The sequence below is a fragment of the Pithys albifrons genome, chromosome 21, assembly GCF_047495875.1.
Source record: "Pithys albifrons albifrons isolate INPA30051 chromosome 21, PitAlb_v1, whole genome shotgun sequence".
Lineage (NCBI taxonomy): Eukaryota > Metazoa > Chordata > Aves > Passeriformes > Thamnophilidae > Pithys > Pithys albifrons.
The window spans coordinates 3,235,367-3,256,109 of NC_092478.1; the positions used below are offsets into that span (position 1 = coordinate 3,235,367).

The window sequence follows — 20,743 nt, forward strand, 5'->3', positions numbered from 1 at the left end:
CACAGTGTGCAACAGTTTTCTCCTTTTATTTCTGAACCAAGACCCCTGTGAGCTGCCCAAGGATCATCAGAGTTACAGGATGAGAGTGCAGCAAGTCATGGGAGTAACACAACCACCATGGGGAGTCACAGGTTTGTGCAGGGACAAGCCAGCTGGTCCCCAGCCAACACCTGAGGACAGGGCTGGCTCTGCAGGGTGAAGACAAGCCTGCAGCAGAGGACAGGACCTGCCTGTGATGCTGCCCACACAGCCCTGCCACTGCAGGCAGCACCTGCTGAACACGGAGATCTCCTGGGAACCCCACATTCAGTTTCTTCCCCCAGGCAGAAGAATAAGAGGTTCTTCATGTTGATCTGGGGCTGTAGACTCTGAGTCAGTCTGTAAACCCTTCAGTGTGCTTGCCTGCTTTTGTGCAGCTCTCTTGGACCTTGACATTTGTTTTTCCATCATATCAGAGCCCCTGTGTGGGTGTCACTGGGCTTGGCTCGGGAGCATCACCATCTCCAATATCCAGCTCCACCTGTAACCCTGTTGGCTGCAAGGAGAAACAGAGAGAAGCTTAACCTCACACTGCTGGGACTCTACATCACTCTATCACCTGCCCCAGAGCCAGAAATTCCCACTTATATCCCCCTAAGGATTTTTCTGCTGGTGCCCCTGTTTTTACTGGGTCTGCTGAATGCAGAGATACAAATAGACAATGCAATTTAGCAAAGAAAGAACATCTTGCTCTGAGACATCCCCAGATACACCATTATTTAGCACGTTCAGGGTGCATTAGGCTGCCCAGCACACAAGCAAATCTGTCTAGATCAGGCAGCAGAGGAGGCTTGGAGCTGGGAGGCTCAGGCAGTGCTGTCTATACACAGGTTGGTTCAAGTGTAGGAGACATTTCCATGGGACCCCCACTGCCCACACACCATGAGGAGAGCGAGACAAGCATGAGGAACACAGTGATCCAGACTGGAAGTGGTGCCACACATTTAACATGCCTATAAATACAAGCTCAGGCTGTTGGGAACAGACACTTCTCTCTGCCACAGTGCACAGCCAGGCTGCACGAGCTCCTCTCCCACTGCCACAGCTCAGCCAGTGGGGCTGGATCCTGCCTGACCCTCTGCTCAGAAGTCATGGCCAAGTCACGCAGCTGTTCCTCCCTCCCAGCCCAGGCAGCCTCACCTGGCGAGGTGACTTTGCCAAGGACACCACACGCTGTGTGGGGCCTTTCCCCCAGGTGGCTTCTCTGCTCTCCAGCAGCACTCGGGTGCTGGGCACGAAACTCCAGGAGCGGCCAAGGGCTGGCTTCAGTAGGCCAGTACTGCTGTCCCTTGTCACCTGGTTGGTCACCTGCAGCACAAACAGGTTTATCAGTTCCCAGGAAAAGCAGTGCCACTCAGTGTAATGGAACACTGGAGGTCACCAGAATGTGGCCAGTCTGTTACATCTGTGAAGGTTTTTCCTTCTCCATCCTGAGCCCTCCTTTTTGGCACAGCTGTGCCATTGTCTCTAAACACAGCCCAGGCAACTGGCCCAGACTGGTACTCGGGTAGGATCCTGCTTGTATCTGCAAGCTGTATCACTCCTGGTGCTGAAGACACCCACAGAGTTTGACTTGGAGCCTCCAAGTGTCCTTCCAGGCACCTACTTGTCACTTTATCAGAACGAAGGGCAGGACTGTCCAGGTGCCTTCCAGTGCCAGGCTCAGCAGACCACCATTCTCTGCTGTGGCCTTCTCAGTTAGACACATTAGTTGTGGTCCTAGTAACCTGACTGGCTGCATTAGCAAATGCAATTGCTTTGCCAAGGGCTGGGCAAACTGGAGCAGGAACCCTTCCAGTCCCCAGCTCCCTTAGGATGATGCAATGCCCTGCAGGTCCTTCAAGGTAACTAAGAGGTTACTCAGGAAGCTGGCCAGCCCCTCAAATGAACGGTTCTATATCAAAAATAAACACAAACAACCTTGCAATCTGCCTGTACTTAACTCTGCCTTGCTCAATGCAGAGAATGCTGTGTTGGCTGAGGACAGCAATAGCAAGAGGCAGCAAACCAGCCCTGGTCTTGCTCCACACTCACTGGAACAAGACATCTGTGGGCTGCAGAGATGCAGAGCTACATCAGGGAGCAGAGCACTGTGGGGTACAACCCTTTTGTTCCTGCTTAGCTTGGAGTCCCCTCTCCCAGGGGCTCCAAAGCCTCTCCACAGCTCCTCTCCTCAGCACACACACCAGCACACAAAGGACAAGAGCAGCAACACTCACCACAATAGCAAGGCTGAACTCCCTGGCCAGTGTCTTCAGCTCCCTGGAGAGCTGCATCATGATGGCCAAACCTGGAGGAGGACAAAGCACTTGGATGTTTGGGGATCGACACACAAAGTGCTTGTTGGAGGCAGGTGGCATCTAGATTTGCATGAGCATTGGATTAGTGCCAGTGCTGGTGTTCATCAACATCTTCACCAGACCAATCACCCTCCTTTACTATAGTAGAAGTTCCAAGGCCAAAAATAATCCTGCAAAAGCACTAAGAGTTCCAGACAAAGCTGGCCAGGTTGATTTAAGAGGTACAGGACCCATCTCTCCAGCTCACAGCCTCATTTCCTGCCCTTATGGCTGTGAGAAGACCTTCTGTGACAGCACTGGTTGCCACCCCAGTATGCAAGATCCTCTGGAATGTGTTTGAAGGGCCTCCTTGGCATCATCACTTCTGATTTGAAGCCCTTTCTGTCAGAAACAACCTCAGGGGAGCTCTGCAAACTGTGCCAGCAACCATGATGTATCTGTGACACTGCAAGCACAGGTTTTAATATATGGACAAACAGTTCAGTGCCTCCCCTGGACAGGCTTCAAACCATTGCCACAATCCACAAACATAACCAGCCTGAATGTTTGCTGATAACAATCCAAACTGACTGCCTTTTTACCCAGTCCCAAAAGGAAAAGGTGGGAGCAGTCGCACCCACATCTGTCCTGCCCCAGTTCCAGGCACAGAAGATGGACAAGCAGAGAGCTCAGCAGCCCCCTGGCACACCCCAAAGACACAGCTCACCCTCTGACTGCCTGCCACCCAGCAGTGGGTAAATCACAGCTGACACTGAGTCGATCACCACGATCTTGAGGGGTCCCACAGAGCTCACGACCTGAAAGGAGGGACCATGTGCAAGGTGGAGTTACAAATCCAGCAGCTTTGGAGGTTCTGAGCTGCACAGAGGCTCAGATGTCCCCAGCACGAGGTGATTTGCAGTCACCCATCAGGCACACAAGCTCTGCTGCCCTCCCTGCAGCTCTGGGGAGGGGAGAAGGGTCCAGACCCTCCCTCCTACCTGCTGGGAGAGGCGATCCCGCAGGTCCTGCAATGCACTCAGCACTTCATAGATGTCAAACACACGGACCACCTGGATCCGCTGCAGAGCCTCCACCTGTGGCACAAAGTGGCATCACCAACAGCCTCCCCCTCTCCAAGACTTGTCATGTTCCTCCTGCTCCAGCTGCCACGAGCTCTTTACATTCATACCATGACATAGAGCCCTTATTCTTCCACATTTACCTCCCCTCCACGAACACCATGGTCCCTATGGCACTGATGGAAGAAATAACGTGGATTGAGCTCAGGGAGCAAAAATGTGAGCAACTACAGCAAGGCCTCCCCTTCTTCCAAGAAAAACAACCAAGAGCAGTGTCTGTCCTGAGCATGGGAGGAAGAATCTGGACCCAAAAAAGTCTATGGGCACAAAAGCAGAGCTGGACAGACAAAACATCCCTGGGGGCTGTCTACAGGCAAGAGCAAAGGCAGTTTTAGTGTGAACACAGGGACCAACTCCAGGGAAACTTGCCTGCTCTTCCTCATCCTCTGTCTGGGCTCGGAGCATCTGGTAGAGACGGGAGGCAGTGAAACCCCCGGTGGAGTCAAGAAACAGGACGTGCTGCCTGAGGCCAAGAGACACACTGGCTGCAATGCTCAGGCACACCTGGAGGGACATGGATGGGGCTCAGCCAGCCCTCCCACGCCCCTCTGTTGATGATGGCATCATCTTCACCCTCCCTGTCCTCTCCCCTCTCCTCCATCCCACTCACCTGTGTCTTCCCACTGCCCGGTGCTCCCATGAGCTCCGTCACTTCCCCCGTGTACAGCCCCGAGTCCAGCAGCTGGTCCAGGCTACAGGTTGGACACAAGGTGGGATTACCAACACTCCTTCAGCCAGACAGGCAGGGGCATCAGGAAGCAGCAGGGCCCAGATGTGTCCCCAGAGTCCCCTTCCCAAATGCACACAAGTGCCTGGGGGTGGTGTGGAGACCCCCAACCCTGCTCAGGTCACCACCACACTGAAATTCCAATCTTTGCTGGCAACCATGGCCCTGTGCAGCAAGCCCAGCCCCAGGCAGACCTGCTGGCTCGCCAAGCAATGAACCCACCTCGGGCTTCCAGTGGGCAGGATGGCCGTGGAGCTCTTGAGCTCCTCATACAGGTCTGCTCCATTGGCAGGGAAGGCAGAGAACTGGGCCAGGAGCACACGCCTCACTGCAACCAGGGCCTGGGGGGCAGAGACATGTCTGGAAATGGGACCAAGCAAGTCCAGGGCAAACATCTGCTGCAGAAGCTTCCCCCAGACAAGGCCAGCCAAGCTGTGAGGGAATCAGCTCTGAGCTCCCTGATTAATGTAAAGAGGACTTAGGAATCCTCTTTACCTTGTAAGACAGGGAGCACTTCTGGGCAACATCCTCCAGGTCTGATGACACAAAGTCCACCACTGCAAATAACATGAGAGACAAGAGATTGGAAGCCAAATCTGGTCAGACCACAAACACCAGAAGTGTCTGTGCCCTCTGCCAACACTGAGTGAAGGAGCAGGATACCTCAAAAAATGAGAGTATTTGAGTTTTTTCTCTGAGATGGCCCTGTCACCCATCACAAAACAAATTATTTCCTGTAAAACAGACCAGGGGGAGAAGCTGGTAAAAGTTGTCCCTGTTTTGCTCAAGAGTTGCCCAGCACCACCTTTTCCTTTCCCTTTAAGGGCAGGAGATGCCCAGGATGCAGTGTGCCAGGAACCTGGGCTTTTTTTCAGAGAGAAAACTGCAGAAACCCTCCTGAAATACCTTTGAAAAGCCATAATTGATTAACCTTTAAAAAGCCTCTGCACAGATCTCAACCACGTTCTTACACTCTCCTGCTCCTATGGAGAAGTCTTGAACCATTATATCCACCCAGGGGGACCCAGAAGGCATCCAGCAATGAGGACACAGAGGGATATTCCACCACCAGCATCATTCCAGGGCATGGGATGAACAGGCACAGCAAACGGGCAGGGGATGATGTTCCCCAACCCAAGACCCCAGTGCCACCCTCTTACCTGTCCTGATGCCATTTGCCCTGAGAAGCTGGATCATCTCTTCCGTGAGGCCAGGGCAGAGCCCAGCCCGCAGCACCACCATGTCCACAGCCACGGGGGCGCGGGAGGAGCAGAGACCTGCGGAGCAGAGCGGATTTCATGGAATCATTAAGGTTGGAAAAGACATCTAAGATCATCAAGTCCAACACTGATCCACGATCTGCCATGGATGGCACCAGCCCCTGGGGCGGCAGAGATGCTACCCAGGCTGTGTCTGGAGTGGGTGGTTACGGGCGGTGTTTAGTGTTCTTTTAGGGTCAAGCATCCCCAAATTCCGCGGGGGGGGCATCGCTGGGGCTGAGCCAGCGGCTGCTGCTCGGGGAGGGCACAGCGGGCGGGGGGAGCCCCATCCCCGGGCGGGGTATCCTCCCCATGCCCACCCCTCTCCAGCAGAGCCCCACGTTGAGTCTCCCTTCTCCCCTCGCCGCCCTCGCACGCCGCCCCCGCACCGGGGGGACCCCCGGCCCTGCCGGCCCCTTTCCTGCTTCCTGCCGGCAGCGGAAGCGCCGGGACGGCTCCTGGTCCCGCTCGCATCTGTTCCAGCCCGCCCGGCTCTCCCTGCCCCGGCTGCTCCGCCCGACCGTGCAGAGCTCCGCGGTCCCTCCCAGCCCAAACCAGGCCGAGGGTCTGCGGTTTTCCCAGCGCTGGGTTTGTCCAGGCTCATCAGCCAGGGAAAATCAGCAGGGTGGAAAATGACGGTGCACGGAGGGCAGGGAGGCTTTGCTACCCTGCAGGTGTGGGGAGCCATGTGCCCTTCCTCGGCTGTCTGGGGCTTGAATTTCTCCTGGAAACGCTTTTTTATATAGATTATTATTGTTTTTGTTTCCCAGCGAGGCCTGAAGAGGGCTCCCGGCACTCGCTGCTGACCCTGTCCTGCCCGCCCTGCTCTGCACTCCCAGCTCTGCCTTGAGCATGAGCAGCATCAAACACCATTTTATTTTGTAACTCACTTTGCCTGCAGTACCTGCTGTGCTGCCACGTTCTGACACTTAATTATTCTGGCTGTCATGAGAAAGGCTGTGCTGAATCCCACGAGTACTGAAAAGAAGCCAGATGAGTCTTTCTTTGTATCTACAGCCATGTGGGAAGGGGTTTCTGGTGTGATAATCCATGTGAATCCCAGAAAAGTCACTGGACTGAGTCTATTCAAGGCAAGGATGGCCTCTTGCATCTGCCACACCTGCTGTCCTTGTGCCTTGGCCTACCCCCAAACAGGTGAATGTGTGTGAACTGCCCTCGATGGAGCTGCCTGAGCTGGTCATGTGCTGTGAAGGGATTCCCAGTGTGCTTTGGGATTGCCCCCTGCCTGCATACGAGAGGCCAAGCAGGGTTGCTGGTGCCTGGTGAGTAAAATGGGAGGGCTGGCAGGGCAGTCCTGTGCCAGTTCTTGCTGTGTAAGATCCACAAACCACAACACAGATCACACAATTAAAGACAAGGATATTTTTCCTCTTAGCAGTGTCTCTGTGATCAGCCCGTGTTCTCCTCAGTCATTTCCCCATCCTTCTCCAAGTTCCCCCATTTACTTTAGAGATGGGATGCTCGTAGGGAAGGCAAGGCCTGTTTTTGGGGGCAGATAGGTCACAAAGCAGAATTCCTGATTCAATGTGATCCCTGAGAAACAGTGGGGTTTAAAGGTTCAACTCTTTTGGGGCTCAGTGCTGTTCTGTTTACTGGTGTCACTCAAATCCCACTGCAGCAGTGAGTCCGTGTTCCCTACAGACATCTGTCTTTGTGTCATGGGCTGCTGAAGGAGGAGAGGCATCAGTGCCAGACACAGCTGAGATTTCCAACAGGAAGGGCTCCCAAAGGCCCTGTGAGGAGGAGGAGGAGGCAGCACTGGATGTCAGTCAGCTTTCCATGCCAGGGAATTCTGGAAGGTGCTGGTTGCTGCTGCAGCTGCTGGCGTGGGGCCACTTGTCCCTGAGACTCAGCTGTCTCATGCTTCCCTAAATAGAAAGGGAAAAGGGTCTGAGCACTGTGACGGGGGTCAGTCAGCCCACCCCTGTGTTTTTTTGGCATGAACCCCCCCCATTCTTGCCCCCACACCCTGTGCAGCTCTGCAGGCAGAGGGAAGCTGGGATTTGCCCCGGCAGGCAGGAGAGGATCCCCTCTTGCTGCAGAGAGGTGCTGCCCACGTGCAGGGAGGAGCCCCCCGAGCTGGCCCTGGCTTCCAGCCCTCCCTGGGCATATATAGCACAGGGGGACAGGCTGTGGTGACAGGTGACACTGACAGGCAGCAGGAGCTGCCAGGTCCTGCCCAAACTTGGACTGGGACGCGAGTTCTTTCCTGAGCACACGGACTCTCCATAGTGCTGGCAGACTTCTTCAATTCCCTTTATTGTTGCTGGTTTTCTTCCCTGTATTACTTGATTCCTAAGGATCTACAGCAGTGGGAAAAGCTTCTGAGAAGTTACAGCCTTGAGGAGCAATTTAGGTCTTAATTTTCAAACCTTTCAGTCTGGTAAGCTGTTTTCATTAATGTGTGTGTTAATTATATGTCAGTCTCATGGTGAAACTCAGCTTGGGGCAGTAGGCAGGTGACCCTGGGTGACAAAGACCATTGAAAATGGGACACAAACTGGTGTTTTTCCTTAAAGTTCTCCAGATGGAGGATCCCATCCAGCTGAAGGAGGAGGGCAATAAATATTTTCAGGCCAATGACTATGAGAAAGCCCTTCAAAGCTACACTCAAGCCATGAAGCTCAACAAGGACAAGGCGCTGCAGGGGTTGCTGTACAGGAACAGGGCAGCCTGTTACCTCAAAAAGGTGAGAAAAGCTCCATTCTGGGCAGTGCTCAAGGGGAGAAGAGCAGGGAGGCTCATCAGTTTTGGACTGTGTGGTTTGTCTATTGAATAGGGTGTTTGCAAACTGGTCTGAAATTACATATTTGGGGCTGGTAGTAGAGCTGCAAAGCTGCGTCCTTGCTTCCATCCTGGTGGGGCTGAGCACGTGGGTTCAACTCAGATATGGTCCCACTGAATCACTTGGAAGCAAAAGCTTTTGGCAGCCAGCTTGCTCCACACTTATGGGAGAGCTCTGTAAGCCATGGCTTGGGATTGCTTTGGCTGTCTGTTCCAGCACAAGAAAAGCAGGTGAAGATATTTAGTAAAACAAAAAGTTATTGGTATCTGTATCAAAACTGTCTCAGCCTGGAGTGAATGGCTGTGGAATTTTAGCAGATTGTTTGCATGTTCCTGAATTTTCACTAATCCTGAAGTGACACCAACCCAGACCAAGGCTGTGGGGAGTATCCCCTCTTCCTTCACTGCCTGTTCTCCTGCTGCATCCTCAACAGCAGGTGTTGTCTCACCTGCACCACACACCTTCTCCTCTTCCCTTCCATCAGTGATGCAAAGGTACCTCAGGTCCCCTTCCCTTCCACAGGCTGCTGCTGGCTTCACTGGGATGTCCTGTTAGGAAGTGAGAACAGAGAGGTCACAGTGTCCATCAGCAATGGGGACATGCCCTGCTATTCCATGGCTAACAAATCTCTCCTTTCTGGTTTAACAGGAGGAATATGCCAAGGCAGCCTCAGATGCATCTAGAGGTGAGGAGGGGGCTGTTTTGAGAGAGGAGAGCTGTGTTGCTGGGTACATGTGCTCTGTCTGCTTTCAAATCTCTTTTTGGGACACTGTGGCCTTATCCCTTAATGTCCAGTAACACCCAAATGCTGAGACCACAAGGAAATTACTGGAGGTTCAAAAGACAACCAATTCAGTGTAATGGTGCTAATCAGGCACCAATTCACCCACTTTGTTAATAACAAAGCAAATCACAGTTTACACAGGCCATTCCCAAGCAGCAAACTCTGATACTTCATGTTTTGGATCATTTTCCCAGCTATTGACATCAATTCTTCGGATATTAAAGCCTTGTACCGGCGCAGCCAAGCTCTGGAAAAACTGGGGAAATTGGACCAAGCATTCAAAGATGCTCAGAAATGTGCCACCATTGAACCCCGCAACAAAAACTTCCAGGAGACCCTGAGGAGACTGGGGGCCAACATCCAGGAGAAGGTACATGCTGGAGGAGCAGTCCTGGATTCACAGACTGGGTGTGGGAAGTCCTTGCTCTGGGTTACACCAGTGGATTGTTGGTCATACTGGAAACTCATAAACAGTGTAGGGGATAAAGAGACTCCATCAATGGGAAGTTCATAGTTGATGTGTGTAAATCTGAGGATTGGGTTGGTTAAATGAATGGTTAAATTAAAAAGTGTGGCAGCTCCCTCCAGAGGCTGATCTGCTTCTCAGTGTCTTGGAAGAGTCTTGGCAAGGATCAGCTTTGGACTGGGTCTGGCAGTTGCCACCTTGAGACAGTTACCTTTACAGGGCTGCTGTGAAGAAGACCTTACATCACTCTGTCTCAGAAATAATGATTTAGGGCTGTCTGTCTGTGTCCATTAGTCTGAGATGGATAATGGATGCTGAATGCTGAGAAGTGGTACCTGTTTTCTTATTCAGCTTAAATAGTCTGTGGTTTGAGGGTCTGGGGTGTCCTGGAAGCACAAAAAGGAAAACTGCTCCTTGCTTTTCTCCCTGTGATGTTCCATGCCCTCTCCCTCGGCACAGCTGCGCATTCAGTTCTCCACGGACTCGAGGGTGCAGAAGATGTTTGAAATCCTCCTTGATGAGAACAGCGAGAAAGAAAAGCGGGAAAAGGTGAGAGCTGCTCTGGACTTGACAAATTGGCTGTTTCATGTCAGAGGCTGCACCAAGGAGCAGAACACTGCACTCCATTCCCCACATTCCCCAGATGGAGCAGAGGGAAGGAGCTGGGAGATGAACTACACTCAGAGGGGCAGCAACTTCCTCCTGTGCTGAGGGAAGGTGGCCCAGTCTTCCAAAATACCAAAGGTGGGATCACACTGGGTTTCTGCTCAGCGCCATCTCTGCCACTTTCCAAATGTTCCCCTCCAAGCAGTGACCCACTCTTCTTGGGCAGAGTGAAGTGATCCCAAATGCACCTGGATAAACTGTCTGGGGGGTTCTGAGCTGGTGTGGTGCACCTGTCAGGAGATGGCCAATCCACAGCTCCCCCCAGGACCTCCCAGAGCTGCCTGTGGTGTTCTGAGTGCCTGCCTGTGCCACTGACCTGGTTCTTCTGTCTCCTACCCAGGCTGCAAACAACCTCATAGTCCTGGGGCGGGAGGAAGCAGGTGCTGAGAGGATTTTCCAGAATAATGGGGTCAACCTGCTGCTGCAGCTGATAGAAACCAAAAATCCTGAGCTGATCCTGGCAGCTGTGAGGACACTTTCAGGAATGTGTACAGGACACAAGGCTCGGGTAAGAACAGGGTGCTTGGGATGTTCACTGCTATTGCCTTGCACGTGAGGAGTTGGAAATTGCAATAGTTTGTGATGTTTGTGAGCAGTGGGGAAAAATTTAAACTCTACCTTGTACTGACTTGAGATTCACTGAGGAAAATAGTTGCTTTGCCCAAGCTTAACCTGACCTTTCTAAAGCACAGAGGAAGAAAAGGCCTCTGCTAACACTGCTCTCTCCTCCCCGGGGCCAGGCCACTGCCATTCTCCATTACCTGGGCATCGACAGCATTTGTATGTGGATGTCTGTGGACAATGAAGAAATCTCCCTGGCTGTCTGCAACCTCCTGCAGACCATCACCGACTGCCTGCTGGGCCAGGGGAAAGAGGAGCACCACGGGAAGGAGGAGGCTGTTGTGTTAGGTAACAGCACATGGTGATCCTTCTGGCTGGCTGGAGAAGTGGGGTGAGCAGGAGGGCTCTGATTCTGGATGTTCCACCTTATTCCTTGTTCTTTTGTGGAGACTTTACCCTTCAGCTGTCCAGGATGACAACCTGCACACAAGCCCTTACCCTCGTGGATAACTTAAATACCTCTGAGCCACATGATAGCTTTGCATGGTTTTCATTGGGTTCAGCTGCTTTCAGAGATAATTTCTTGTAACTGACTGCTACTGTTTTGCTTCTGTGTAGATACTAAGAAAGATTTGAAGATGATCACAATGCGTTTGCTGGATATGCTGGTCAGTAAAAATGTGTCTGGGCAGGGGCGAGACAGAGCTCTCAACCTCCTCAACAAGAACATACCAAGGAAGGACCTCAAAGACCATGACAACAGCAGGACCATCTTTGTCATTGACAATGGTGAGCCCTTCCCCACCATCCTGTTCTGATCTGGGAGATGTGGAGCTGTGTGTTCTTGCCTAAGCACCTGTAGGACTGATCCTCCCTATAAAATAAATCCTCTCTAGGTTTTTTGGTGTGTGCAAGCCTGGAGCAAAGTTAGACTTACAGTGTCACAAAAAAGCCCCATTTATGCAATCAAGAATTTTTCAATTTCTAAAGAACTAATGTCTCTGGTTAGTTTTTTTCAATTTATTTGCTAATGGTAGGAGGATTGGGCTTGGATAAATTGTCTAGTTTAGAAGAGATGGGATGAGCACCTGCTGAGCTTGGTGGATCCATAAACTGATCGATTCTAAAACTGGACAAGGGTGAGGGATTTGTGTGGGATGTGGTTTTATGCTAATTCCAATGCATGTTACCAGTTTGATAGAAGTTATTTAATTACAGTTGAGCAAAAGGAGGGTTAAGACATCCAGAATCCCTTAAAAGTTGCTGAGTTTTCCTCAGTCAAAACCTCCAGCATTGAAGGTCAGTATGTTTAATGTCTCCTGACAAAAATAACAGATCCAGTCAGGGACCTAATGCAAGTTTTGCTTATCTCACTCTAAGAGCTGGAAAAACGCCTGATGCTGCAAAACTGTAATCTCACAGCAGAAGCTTCTCCCCAGTGAATATCTGAGTGTCTTCTCTGTTCAAAACTTATATGATTAGACTGCAAATAATTGAAAACCATCCAAGCTGGTTATTTCACAGCAAGAAACCAACAAATGCTATCTTGAGTTTTGTGCAGACCCTCTCCCCTCTAACAGCCCTATCACTCCATTGCTTCCAGGCTTAAAAAAGATACTGAAAGTGGTGGGCCAGATTCCTGAGATGCCTGACTGCCTGCCCCTGACAGAGAACACCCAGCTGACTGCCTCTGTCCTCCTAAATAAGCTGTACGATGACCTGCGCTGTGACCCGGAGCGTGACAACTACCGGGTGATCTGCGAGGAGTACATCAAGTGAGTTGGGAATGGCTTCCTGGGGCTTTCCAGGGTGAGATGGGGCACTTGAAGTCCACTGACGTTCCAAATTGAGGGCCTGGGAGAGAATGGTTTTCTTGGGATCCTGCTGGATCACAGCCTTTGCAGGAGTTTGGGCTCAGCCCTGTCCCAGATACCAATATGTTTCAGCAGTGCTGCTCAGTTCTTAATCTGAGGGACAACATTCCCTGCCCAAGGGAATGAGAACTGTAAGTGACTCCTGTCCCATGTGCTACTCCCTCTATCCCACACAGGAGCAAAATCGACCCACAAAACATGGATAAGACACTCCATGCTGTCCAGATTGTGTCTGGAGTTCTGCAAGGGCCTTTTGACTTGGGCAACAAGCTGCTTGGCATGAAGGGTGTGATGGAGATGATGGTGGCCCTGTGTGGGTCTGAGAGGGAGATCGACCAGCTGGTGGCTGTGGAAGCCCTCATCCACGCCTCCACCAAGCTGAGCCGGGCCACCTTCATCATCTCCAACGGGGTCAACCTCCTGAAGGAGATCTACAAGAAGACCAAGAATGAGAAGATCAAAATCCGAGCCCTGGTGGTAAGGATGCAGCACCTGCCTCTGTCACCTGACACATTCACCAGCTTAACCCCAGACTTGGGAGAGTGGGGGGTCCTGGGAAGGGGTTGGGTTCACTCACCTCATATGGGTAATGTTTACAGTGTTTCCCTCTACAAGGGAGAGAGCACATGGATTATTGGTAATTTTGAAGGCAAAACTGGTTAATCTTCCATTGACCCTGAGATTAGCTCAGTTGGTTAAAACTTGGTTGTAATAATGCCAAGGCCATGGGTTCAATCCCCTGTGTGGGCCATTGACTTAAGAGTTGGACTCCATGATCCTTGTGGGTCCCTTCCAGCTCAGAATAGTCTGCGATTCTGTGATTCTAAAGACAACCAATAGAAGCACAAAACATCCCTTTGCTGTGCTACAAACTGAATAATCTACCAGCTGTTAGTTCTTTGCTAGAATGGGCTGCACACTTCAGGTGTGGGGTTAGGCTGTTTTGGGTAGCAGTACGAGGGTTAATGAGCCTTTCTCACTGGTAAATGCTCTTCACCCTGCTCAGGGTCTCTGCAAGCTGGGCTCAGCAGGAGGCACAGATTACGGCCTGCGGCAGTTTGCTGAGGGCTCCACTGAGAAGTTGGCCAGGCAGTGCCGAAAGTGAGTGACTTCAGTGATTTCTTCAGTTGTTCCATACTTTGCAAAACACAGTATGTTCCTTTCCCATGAGATCCTGCCCAAACATTTCCCTCATTTCCTGTTGCTGCTGCCTGACAGCTGACAGTGCCCCCAGAGCCACTGCACTGGGACCTGGAGCTCTTCTCTGTCTGAAGCAACCAAATGTTCCTCCTGCCTCAATATCCAGATGAACCTTTTCCCTGGCTCACTGCCCACAGGAGACACCAGTGTGGTGCCTCTCTCCACTCTGTCAGAGTGGCACAGCCTAACCAAGCGCTGCCTTGCATAGGCACGAGTCTCTTCTGAAGGTGAATTTACCAGGTGGACCAACCAAGGAGGTGGGATGAAGTTAGGAAGTGACTGAATGGGTGGTCATTCCTGGAGGCACTGGATATCAGGGCACCCCGTGTTTTGTGGGAGGGTGAAGGCAAAGTTGTGCCAAGTAGCTGTCCTAGTCTGCCTTTCCCTGCAGCATTTACATCCCTCAAGCTGGGCCATGGGAGGAAGGTCATGTGTCAAGGGGAAGCATCCACAGTCTTAGGAGCTGCAGCTGAACCTGAGGACATGTTTGGGATCAGGACTGGCTCCTGAGACAGAAATGTGGGTGTTTCTCTCTTTTCCAGATGGCTGTGCAACACCACCATTGATGCCCGCACCAGGAAATGGGCTGTGGAAGGGATGTCATACCTCACCCTCGATGCAGATGTGAAAGATGACTTTGTTGAAGATGAGCCAGCCCTGAAAGCAATGTTTGATTTAGCCAAGGTCTGTCTCCTATCCTTGTTCCCTCATTCCTCTGGTAGCATCAAGTTCTCCCAGCTCTCCAGCCCTCCCCTCTCCCCAGTCAAGAGGGGCTGTGACCCCCAATCCCTCCCCTCTAGTTTAGCATAACTTCAGTTTTCCCTGTGCCCTAGAGACACCTCAAGGCTGTTACCACCCTGCTCTTCTCCAGAGGCTCAGGAAGATTGCTCTTACCTTTACTGTCAGCAACTGCATGAAAACCAAAGCACCAAGGTGTTCACAGCACCTGATGATGTGAAACAGCATGTTTGACCATGAAAACTTTTGGTTATCCTTGCCATGGGCTATAAGGCTAAGAACACTTCAGCTAGTGCAAACCACCACGATGACAGTCCAAAGGGACCCCTTTCCCTGCTGTGTCCTCCTCACCCTCATATAAGCTTTTATTTTTCTGTGCAGACAAGTGACAAGACCATCTTATATTCTGTGGCTTCTGCACTGGTGAACTGTACCAACAGCTATGACACCAAGGAACTGGTCCCAGAGCTGGTGCAACTGGCAAAATTCTCCAAGCAGCACGTGCCTGAGGAGCACCCAAAGGTGGGCTGTGTGCAGCTGGGCAGCTGGGAGGGGCTGCTCGGAGCTGAAAACTTTCTTTAGTGTATCCATTGTCACAGACTTCAGGTCTCCTGTCTCTGAGGCTGAAACTGCTTTGGGTTGGCTGTAGTGGCAGGACAGGACAGCAGCTGCTGAGGGCTAATCCTTTTGCAATGTTCCCCCGTCAGGACAAGAAGGATTTCGTGGTGAAGCGGGTGAAGCGGCTGCTGAAGGCCGGGGTTGTGTCTGCCTTGGCCTGCATGGTGAAGGCAGACAGTGCCATCCTGACGGACCAGAGCAAGGAGCTCATTGCCAGGTGCCTCCATCGCTGTCCTGGGAGCCGGGAGGGCTGCCCAGCTCATGTGCCATGGACATGGACACCTGGGCTGGCTCCTTGTTCGTGGGGTGGGGCCTTCTGCCTGCAGGGGAGGGAGGAAAGAGAGAAAAGATTTAAAGCAACATTTTTGTTAAGCAATGTCATAAAATCTGCATTCTGACCCTGAAGCTGGTTTACAGGGCTACCTTGCTAGGATGCATTTTGATTTTTTTAGTGCTCTGTACTGGTTTTAACTGGGATAGAGTTCATCTTACAGGCCTGGAAACTTCTTACTGTGCCATTTGTGGCTTCCTCTCAGAGTGCCAGGGGCACTGGGTTAAACACTTGGAATTTACCTGGTGGCTGTGGCACTCCTGAAAAACCTCATCCCCCTTCCATGAGGGATGTTGGCTGTTGCTGTTCCATGTGGCTGTTTCACTAAGTGTTGCTGTGCTTCCACAGGGTGTTTCTTGCCTTGTGTGAAGACCCCAAGGACCGTGGGACCATTGTTGCCCAAGGAGGTGGAAAGGTGATGACTTTTGTGTGTGGTTCATGTCTGCTGGGAGCCTGTGGTGTGTCTGCAGTGAGAGACAGGGACAGAAAAGCACAAGCTGCCCTGGGAGCCCCTGGGCACTCCAGTCCCATCTCTGCAAGGCTCCAAAGAAGGGGTGTTCTTGGAAAAGCTGCGTGTGAGCTACAGGCTCTGGTGTGGTGCTATTTGAGAACAAAAGCAAGACATCCCTGTGAGCTGCTGTTCAAACCCATTTCTTCAACAGACACATATTTAGGATATTTTTAACTTGTTTTAGTATATTAAGGCAATCCTGTGTATCTTCTCAGAGCACTGAATGTTTTCCCATGTGTCACCAGGCTCTGATACCTCTGGCTGTGGAAGGCACAGAAGTTGGCAAGATAAAGGCTTCTCATGCTCTGGCAAAAATTGCTGCTATCTCCAATCCAGACATTGCATTCCCAGGGGAGAGGGTAAGCTTAGAAAGTTATAATAACAAAACTCAAAGTATTAATACCCTGAGTTCAGCTCAGTTGGTTAAAACTTGGTTGCAATAATGCCAAGGCCATGGGTTCAGTCCCCTGTATGGGCCATTGACTTAAGAGTTGGACTCGATGATCCTTGTGGGTCCCTTCCCACTCAGAATAGTCTGTGATTCTGTGAATAATTCCTTTAGCAAATAAAAATCTGAGAGCTGGAAATGAGTGACATGCCTTCTCTTCTTAGGTTTATGAGGTGGTGAGGCCCCTTGTCAGCCTGCTGAACACAGAGAGAGATGGGCTCCAGAACTACGAGGCTCTGTTGGGTCTCACTAACTTTTCAGGAAGAAGTGATAAACTTAGGTGAGTTTAAACTGATTTTTAACTTTCTTACTTCTCCAGGAGTGAATGTGAATTGCAGTTCAGCACTTTTCTTGTTGGACTATGAAGACTGGTCAGTTGAGCTACCTTTGGCAGAGGTCTCAGAGATAAAAGATTAATAGAATAGGATAAGTAGAGTTATTGGGGTAAGGTAGATCAGCTTAGCAGTGGTCAGAGGAGGCAGAGACAGCTCAGGCTGCAGTGAGATCAGGAGGCTCACCCAAGACAAAGGACTTTATTTTTAGTAACAGCTTCACTTTTATCTACTCCTGTATATAACATGCCAGCACACCAGTGGTCAGCAGTTCACCTCACACATGGAAAGAGTCTACTGGTTACAAGGCATCCACATCCTACAGGTGCCTCTCTGGTCCTTAGGGATGGATCATCAGTCACCTCACACTGTCACCCCCACAGAGAGTGGCACATTTTCCTCTAGAAACAGGAAACACATGACCCTAATCTGCATTAGAGAGAGAATGAACAGTCATGAGCTCCAGTGCTGCAGACCCCGCTTTGTTTCAAGGCCTTCCCTGCAGTTAATATTTGATAAGTTGGCTACTGCTTGGCCCATAATGTATTTTATTTGACTGCTCCTCACCACAGGTTGAAGATAGTCAAGGAGAAGGCCCTGCCAGATATTGAAAACTATATGTTTGAGAACCACGACCAGCTTCGACAGGCAGCCACAGAGTGCATGTGCAACCTGGTGGTCAGCAAGGAGGTAACTCCCTGGGCATCTCCAACCTGGCTGTGTGCACCAGCCCCTGTGATGAGCATTCTCTGGGTATCTTGGGGTTCTTTTTTAGGTTCAAGAGAGGTTTGTGGCTGATGGAAACGAGCCATTCTCTGGGTATCTTGGGGTTCTTCTTTAGGTTCAAGAGAGGTTTGTGGCTGATGGAAACAAGCCATTCTCTGGGTATCACGGGGTTCTGTTTTAGGTTCAAGAGAGGTTTGTGGCTGATGGAAACGAGCCATTCTCTGGGTATCTTGGGGTTCTTCTTTAGGTTCAAGAGAGGTTTGTGGCTGATGGAAATGAGCCATTCTCTGGGTATCTTGGGGTTCTGTTTTAGGTTCAAGAGAGGTTTGTGGCTGATGGAAACGACCGGCTGAAGTTGGTGGTGTTGCTGTGTGGGGAGGATGATGAGAAGGTCCAGGTGGCAGCAGCAGGAGCCCTGGCCATGCTCACGGCAGCACAAAAGAAACTCTGCTTTAAGATGACTCAAGTGGTAGGACCATAATTCTGATTGTTGGCAGTGTGGGGGTACCCTGGAAGGGGCCTGGGTCAGACAGGAAAATGCCTCTGAACAGAAAGATTCAATGAACTGGTTGGATAGTGAGGAAATCAGTGAAACTGAGACCTGGGTGTGCTGCTCCTTGTCCATTCTGCTAAATAACATGAAATCCAAACCTTGTTTCACTCAGAAGAGCTTCATCAACAACTTCCTGAGCTTTACAGACCCCAGAGCATCTCCCTTCCCTGTAGGCCCTGAGAACCCAGACCCTGCATGGCTGAGTGTCCCTGAGGATCTGTGGCTGGGACCTCTGAACCCTGTTGTGTTGCACACATGATGGGGTTGGACACTGGGGCTTGTTAGAATAAAAATGATTAATCAAGCCAAAAGAGAGGCTCAGGGAGATTGGGGTGGTGTGATCTGCTCAGCTGTGTCAATATTCTGGTCAGATTCCTTGCACAGAGATTCTGCAGCAGCCTAAACGTGAAACATGCATCTATCTGTCTGTCTGTCTGTCTGTCTGTCTGTCTATCTATCTATCTATCTATCTATCTATCTCTGTCATCTCTGATCCTGAGATCAGCTCAGTTGGTTAAAACTTCCTTGTAATAATGCCAAGATCATGGGTTCAATCCCCTCTGTGGGCCATTGACTAAAGAGTTGAACTCCAAGATCCTTGTGGGTCCCTTCCAGCTCAGAATAGTCTGGGATTCTGTGATATAAATGTGGTGCCATGAAAGGTTCTGTGTTTAGTGTAACAAAAATTGGGTTCAAGTGTTTGGGGTCAGCTTTCCTTAGCTAAAGAATGAAACAACCAGAACTGACATGAGTCTTGCTCTTCCTCCTGCTGAGCAATGCCTTGCCAAACTTGCATTTTTTGGTTGAAATATTCTTCAGGTCAATATTAATAATCTTTCTCTCCCTTGAAGACCACCCAGTGGCTGGAAATCCTGCAGAGGCTCTGCTTGCACGACAACATGGAGCTGCAGCACCGAGGTTTGGTCATTGCTCTCAACTTAATCAGTGCTGACAAAGAGTTGGCCAAGAAGCTGGTGGAGTCAGAGCTCCTGGAGATCCTGACATACATTGGGAAGCAGGAGGATCACCCCAAGAAGCAGCACATCATTAATGCAGCACGTGATTGCCTCATCAGGTGCATGGATTATGAGCTGATCAAACCCTTCTCTCAAGCATGAGGAGATGAAAAGCACCAAAAAAAGGCTGAATATGGAGGGAAAATGCTGTGGAGAATTAGGGTGGAGTGAGAGCCAGGAGGAGAACTTTGTGCCATTGTCAAGGCATGGAATAGTTTGAGGACAGCTCTATATGAGGAGAAGGAGGGCATTTGCCTGGGAAATTTGGAAAGTGTTCCTCTGAGGAATTTCCAGATGGTGTAAATCCTTTCTCTGCCCCCATTCAGTTGATAATAATGAAAACTTCAAGGCCCAGCTGTAAAAGAGTCAGTTGGGATGGAAATGCTCCAGGAGGCTTTTGAAAGGAAACTCAGGTGAGCTGAAATCTGTTCTGAGTCCACCCCCAGCTCCTGGTCCCTCTGGAATTCCCAGCAATGGAGGAACAGAGAGGGTTAAGTGCCTTCTATTCTGTATTCAGAAAATAGCTTGGATTTTAGCTGTGTGCCTTTTTTGTTCATTTATTATAAATTGTGTGCCAAAGTGTGAGGATGGTCGACGGACTCTTAATAAATTCATTACTTTGTTCCATGTGGAATTCCTGTTTTGCTTTTATCAAGCAAAAGGAAAACGTAAGGCAATTGGATAATTGGAGTAATATAATATAGTAACAGGCTGAATTTTTGCCCGTTGCAAACTACCCAGTGCTGCTCAAATTAAGATGCAGAGTCCAAATGGTTTTCTTTGAACAAGCCTGCAATTTTTGGCTACCCAGTTTTAGGGATTTTGAATCTGCCTTTCCAAAGTACTTTATATTCACTCTGTACGGTTTTATCTAACCAGCATCTCTGACACCAAGACAAAAACCGACCTTGGTGTTGAAGGGCAAAGTTTTCCTTCTCCCACTAAAGCTTCTCTTTGGAGCAACTGGGCTCTACTAACCCATACTGACTGTTGCTGAAACTGAGTGGGGAAACTGTTTCTGTAAAAGCCATTTACTGGCAATTTTTAGCTGAAAGATGAGCAGAACACTCACCTCACCCCGGACAGAGCCCGCCCGGCCCCTCAGACCCCTCAGGGCGCCGCTGGGCGGGAAGCGCTGGCACCGCCCACAGCGCCTGTAACGCGCCTTCCTATTGGCTGTCACTCGGCTCTCCGGCAGAAACACGCGTTGCTATTGGCTGTTGGCCATCGGGGGGGTGGGGCAAACAGGGGCTCCGCCCCGGGGTGGCCGGGCCTGAGGGAGCGGAGAGCGGCGTGAGGGGACCCCGGGACGGGGGGTACGGGGATAGGGGACACCGGACACCGGACACGGGGACCGGGGCAGCGCAGCTGAGAGCCTGGTGTATGGGGGAGCCGGGACAGGGAGGCTGGGGCGACGCGGAAGCGGCTGGGGGGGTTGTACTCCGCGGAGCTGGGTGTGAGTGGCGGGGATGGAGGGATGGAGGGTGTCTGGGCCTCGGGGGATGCGGGGCTGGGGCAGGACGGGCACGGGCAGGGGATTATTGGGGACCGAAGAGCTGCAGCGGCCGGGGGGGGACAATACGGGCAAGGAGCTGGGGGAGTGAGGGGAAGGTGGGGTCAAAAGAGGCCTCTGGACCCCTGGAGCGACATTGACCGCGGCGGTTTTT

At 51.1% G+C, this 20,743-nt stretch overlaps 2 protein-coding genes across 3 annotated transcripts; one reads left to right on the plus strand and one right to left on the minus strand.

Annotated features, from left to right (window-relative positions):
- RAD51D (RAD51 paralog D) lies at positions 1-5,965 on the minus strand. Of its 2 annotated transcripts, none has more exons than XM_071574868.1 (11): positions 5,767-5,965; positions 5,348-5,464; positions 4,683-4,744; positions 4,410-4,528; positions 4,071-4,152; positions 3,830-3,964; positions 3,320-3,415; positions 3,046-3,136; positions 2,259-2,329; positions 1,180-1,347; positions 1-535 (listed from the first exon to the last, which is right to left on the minus strand). In XM_071574868.1, exons 1-11 carry the CDS (start codon positions 5,918-5,920, stop codon positions 452-454), a joined length of 1,179 nt encoding a protein of 392 aa, XP_071430969.1. In that variant the 5' UTR covers positions 5,921-5,965; the 3' UTR covers positions 1-451. The 2 variants fall into 2 exon arrangements, with proteins under 2 accessions (XP_071430969.1, XP_071430970.1); XM_071574869.1 differs by having other exon boundaries at positions 5,836-5,852.
- A 598-nt stretch (positions 5,966-6,563) lies between these two features.
- Positions 6,564-19,657, plus strand: UNC45B (unc-45 myosin chaperone B). The gene is made up of 20 exons (XM_071574920.1): positions 6,564-6,729; positions 7,987-8,156; positions 8,901-8,937; positions 9,231-9,406; positions 9,962-10,051; positions 10,509-10,676; positions 10,909-11,077; positions 11,348-11,518; positions 12,333-12,504; positions 12,780-13,080; positions 13,610-13,704; positions 14,346-14,487; positions 14,923-15,063; positions 15,249-15,376; positions 15,839-15,905; positions 16,247-16,360; positions 16,614-16,729; positions 17,354-17,471; positions 17,821-17,976; positions 18,912-19,657. Exons 1-20 carry the CDS (start codon positions 6,606-6,608, stop codon positions 19,176-19,178), a joined length of 2,922 nt encoding a protein of 973 aa, XP_071431021.1. The 5' UTR covers positions 6,564-6,605; the 3' UTR covers positions 19,179-19,657.
- Positions 19,658-20,743: the final 1,086 nt, after the last annotated feature.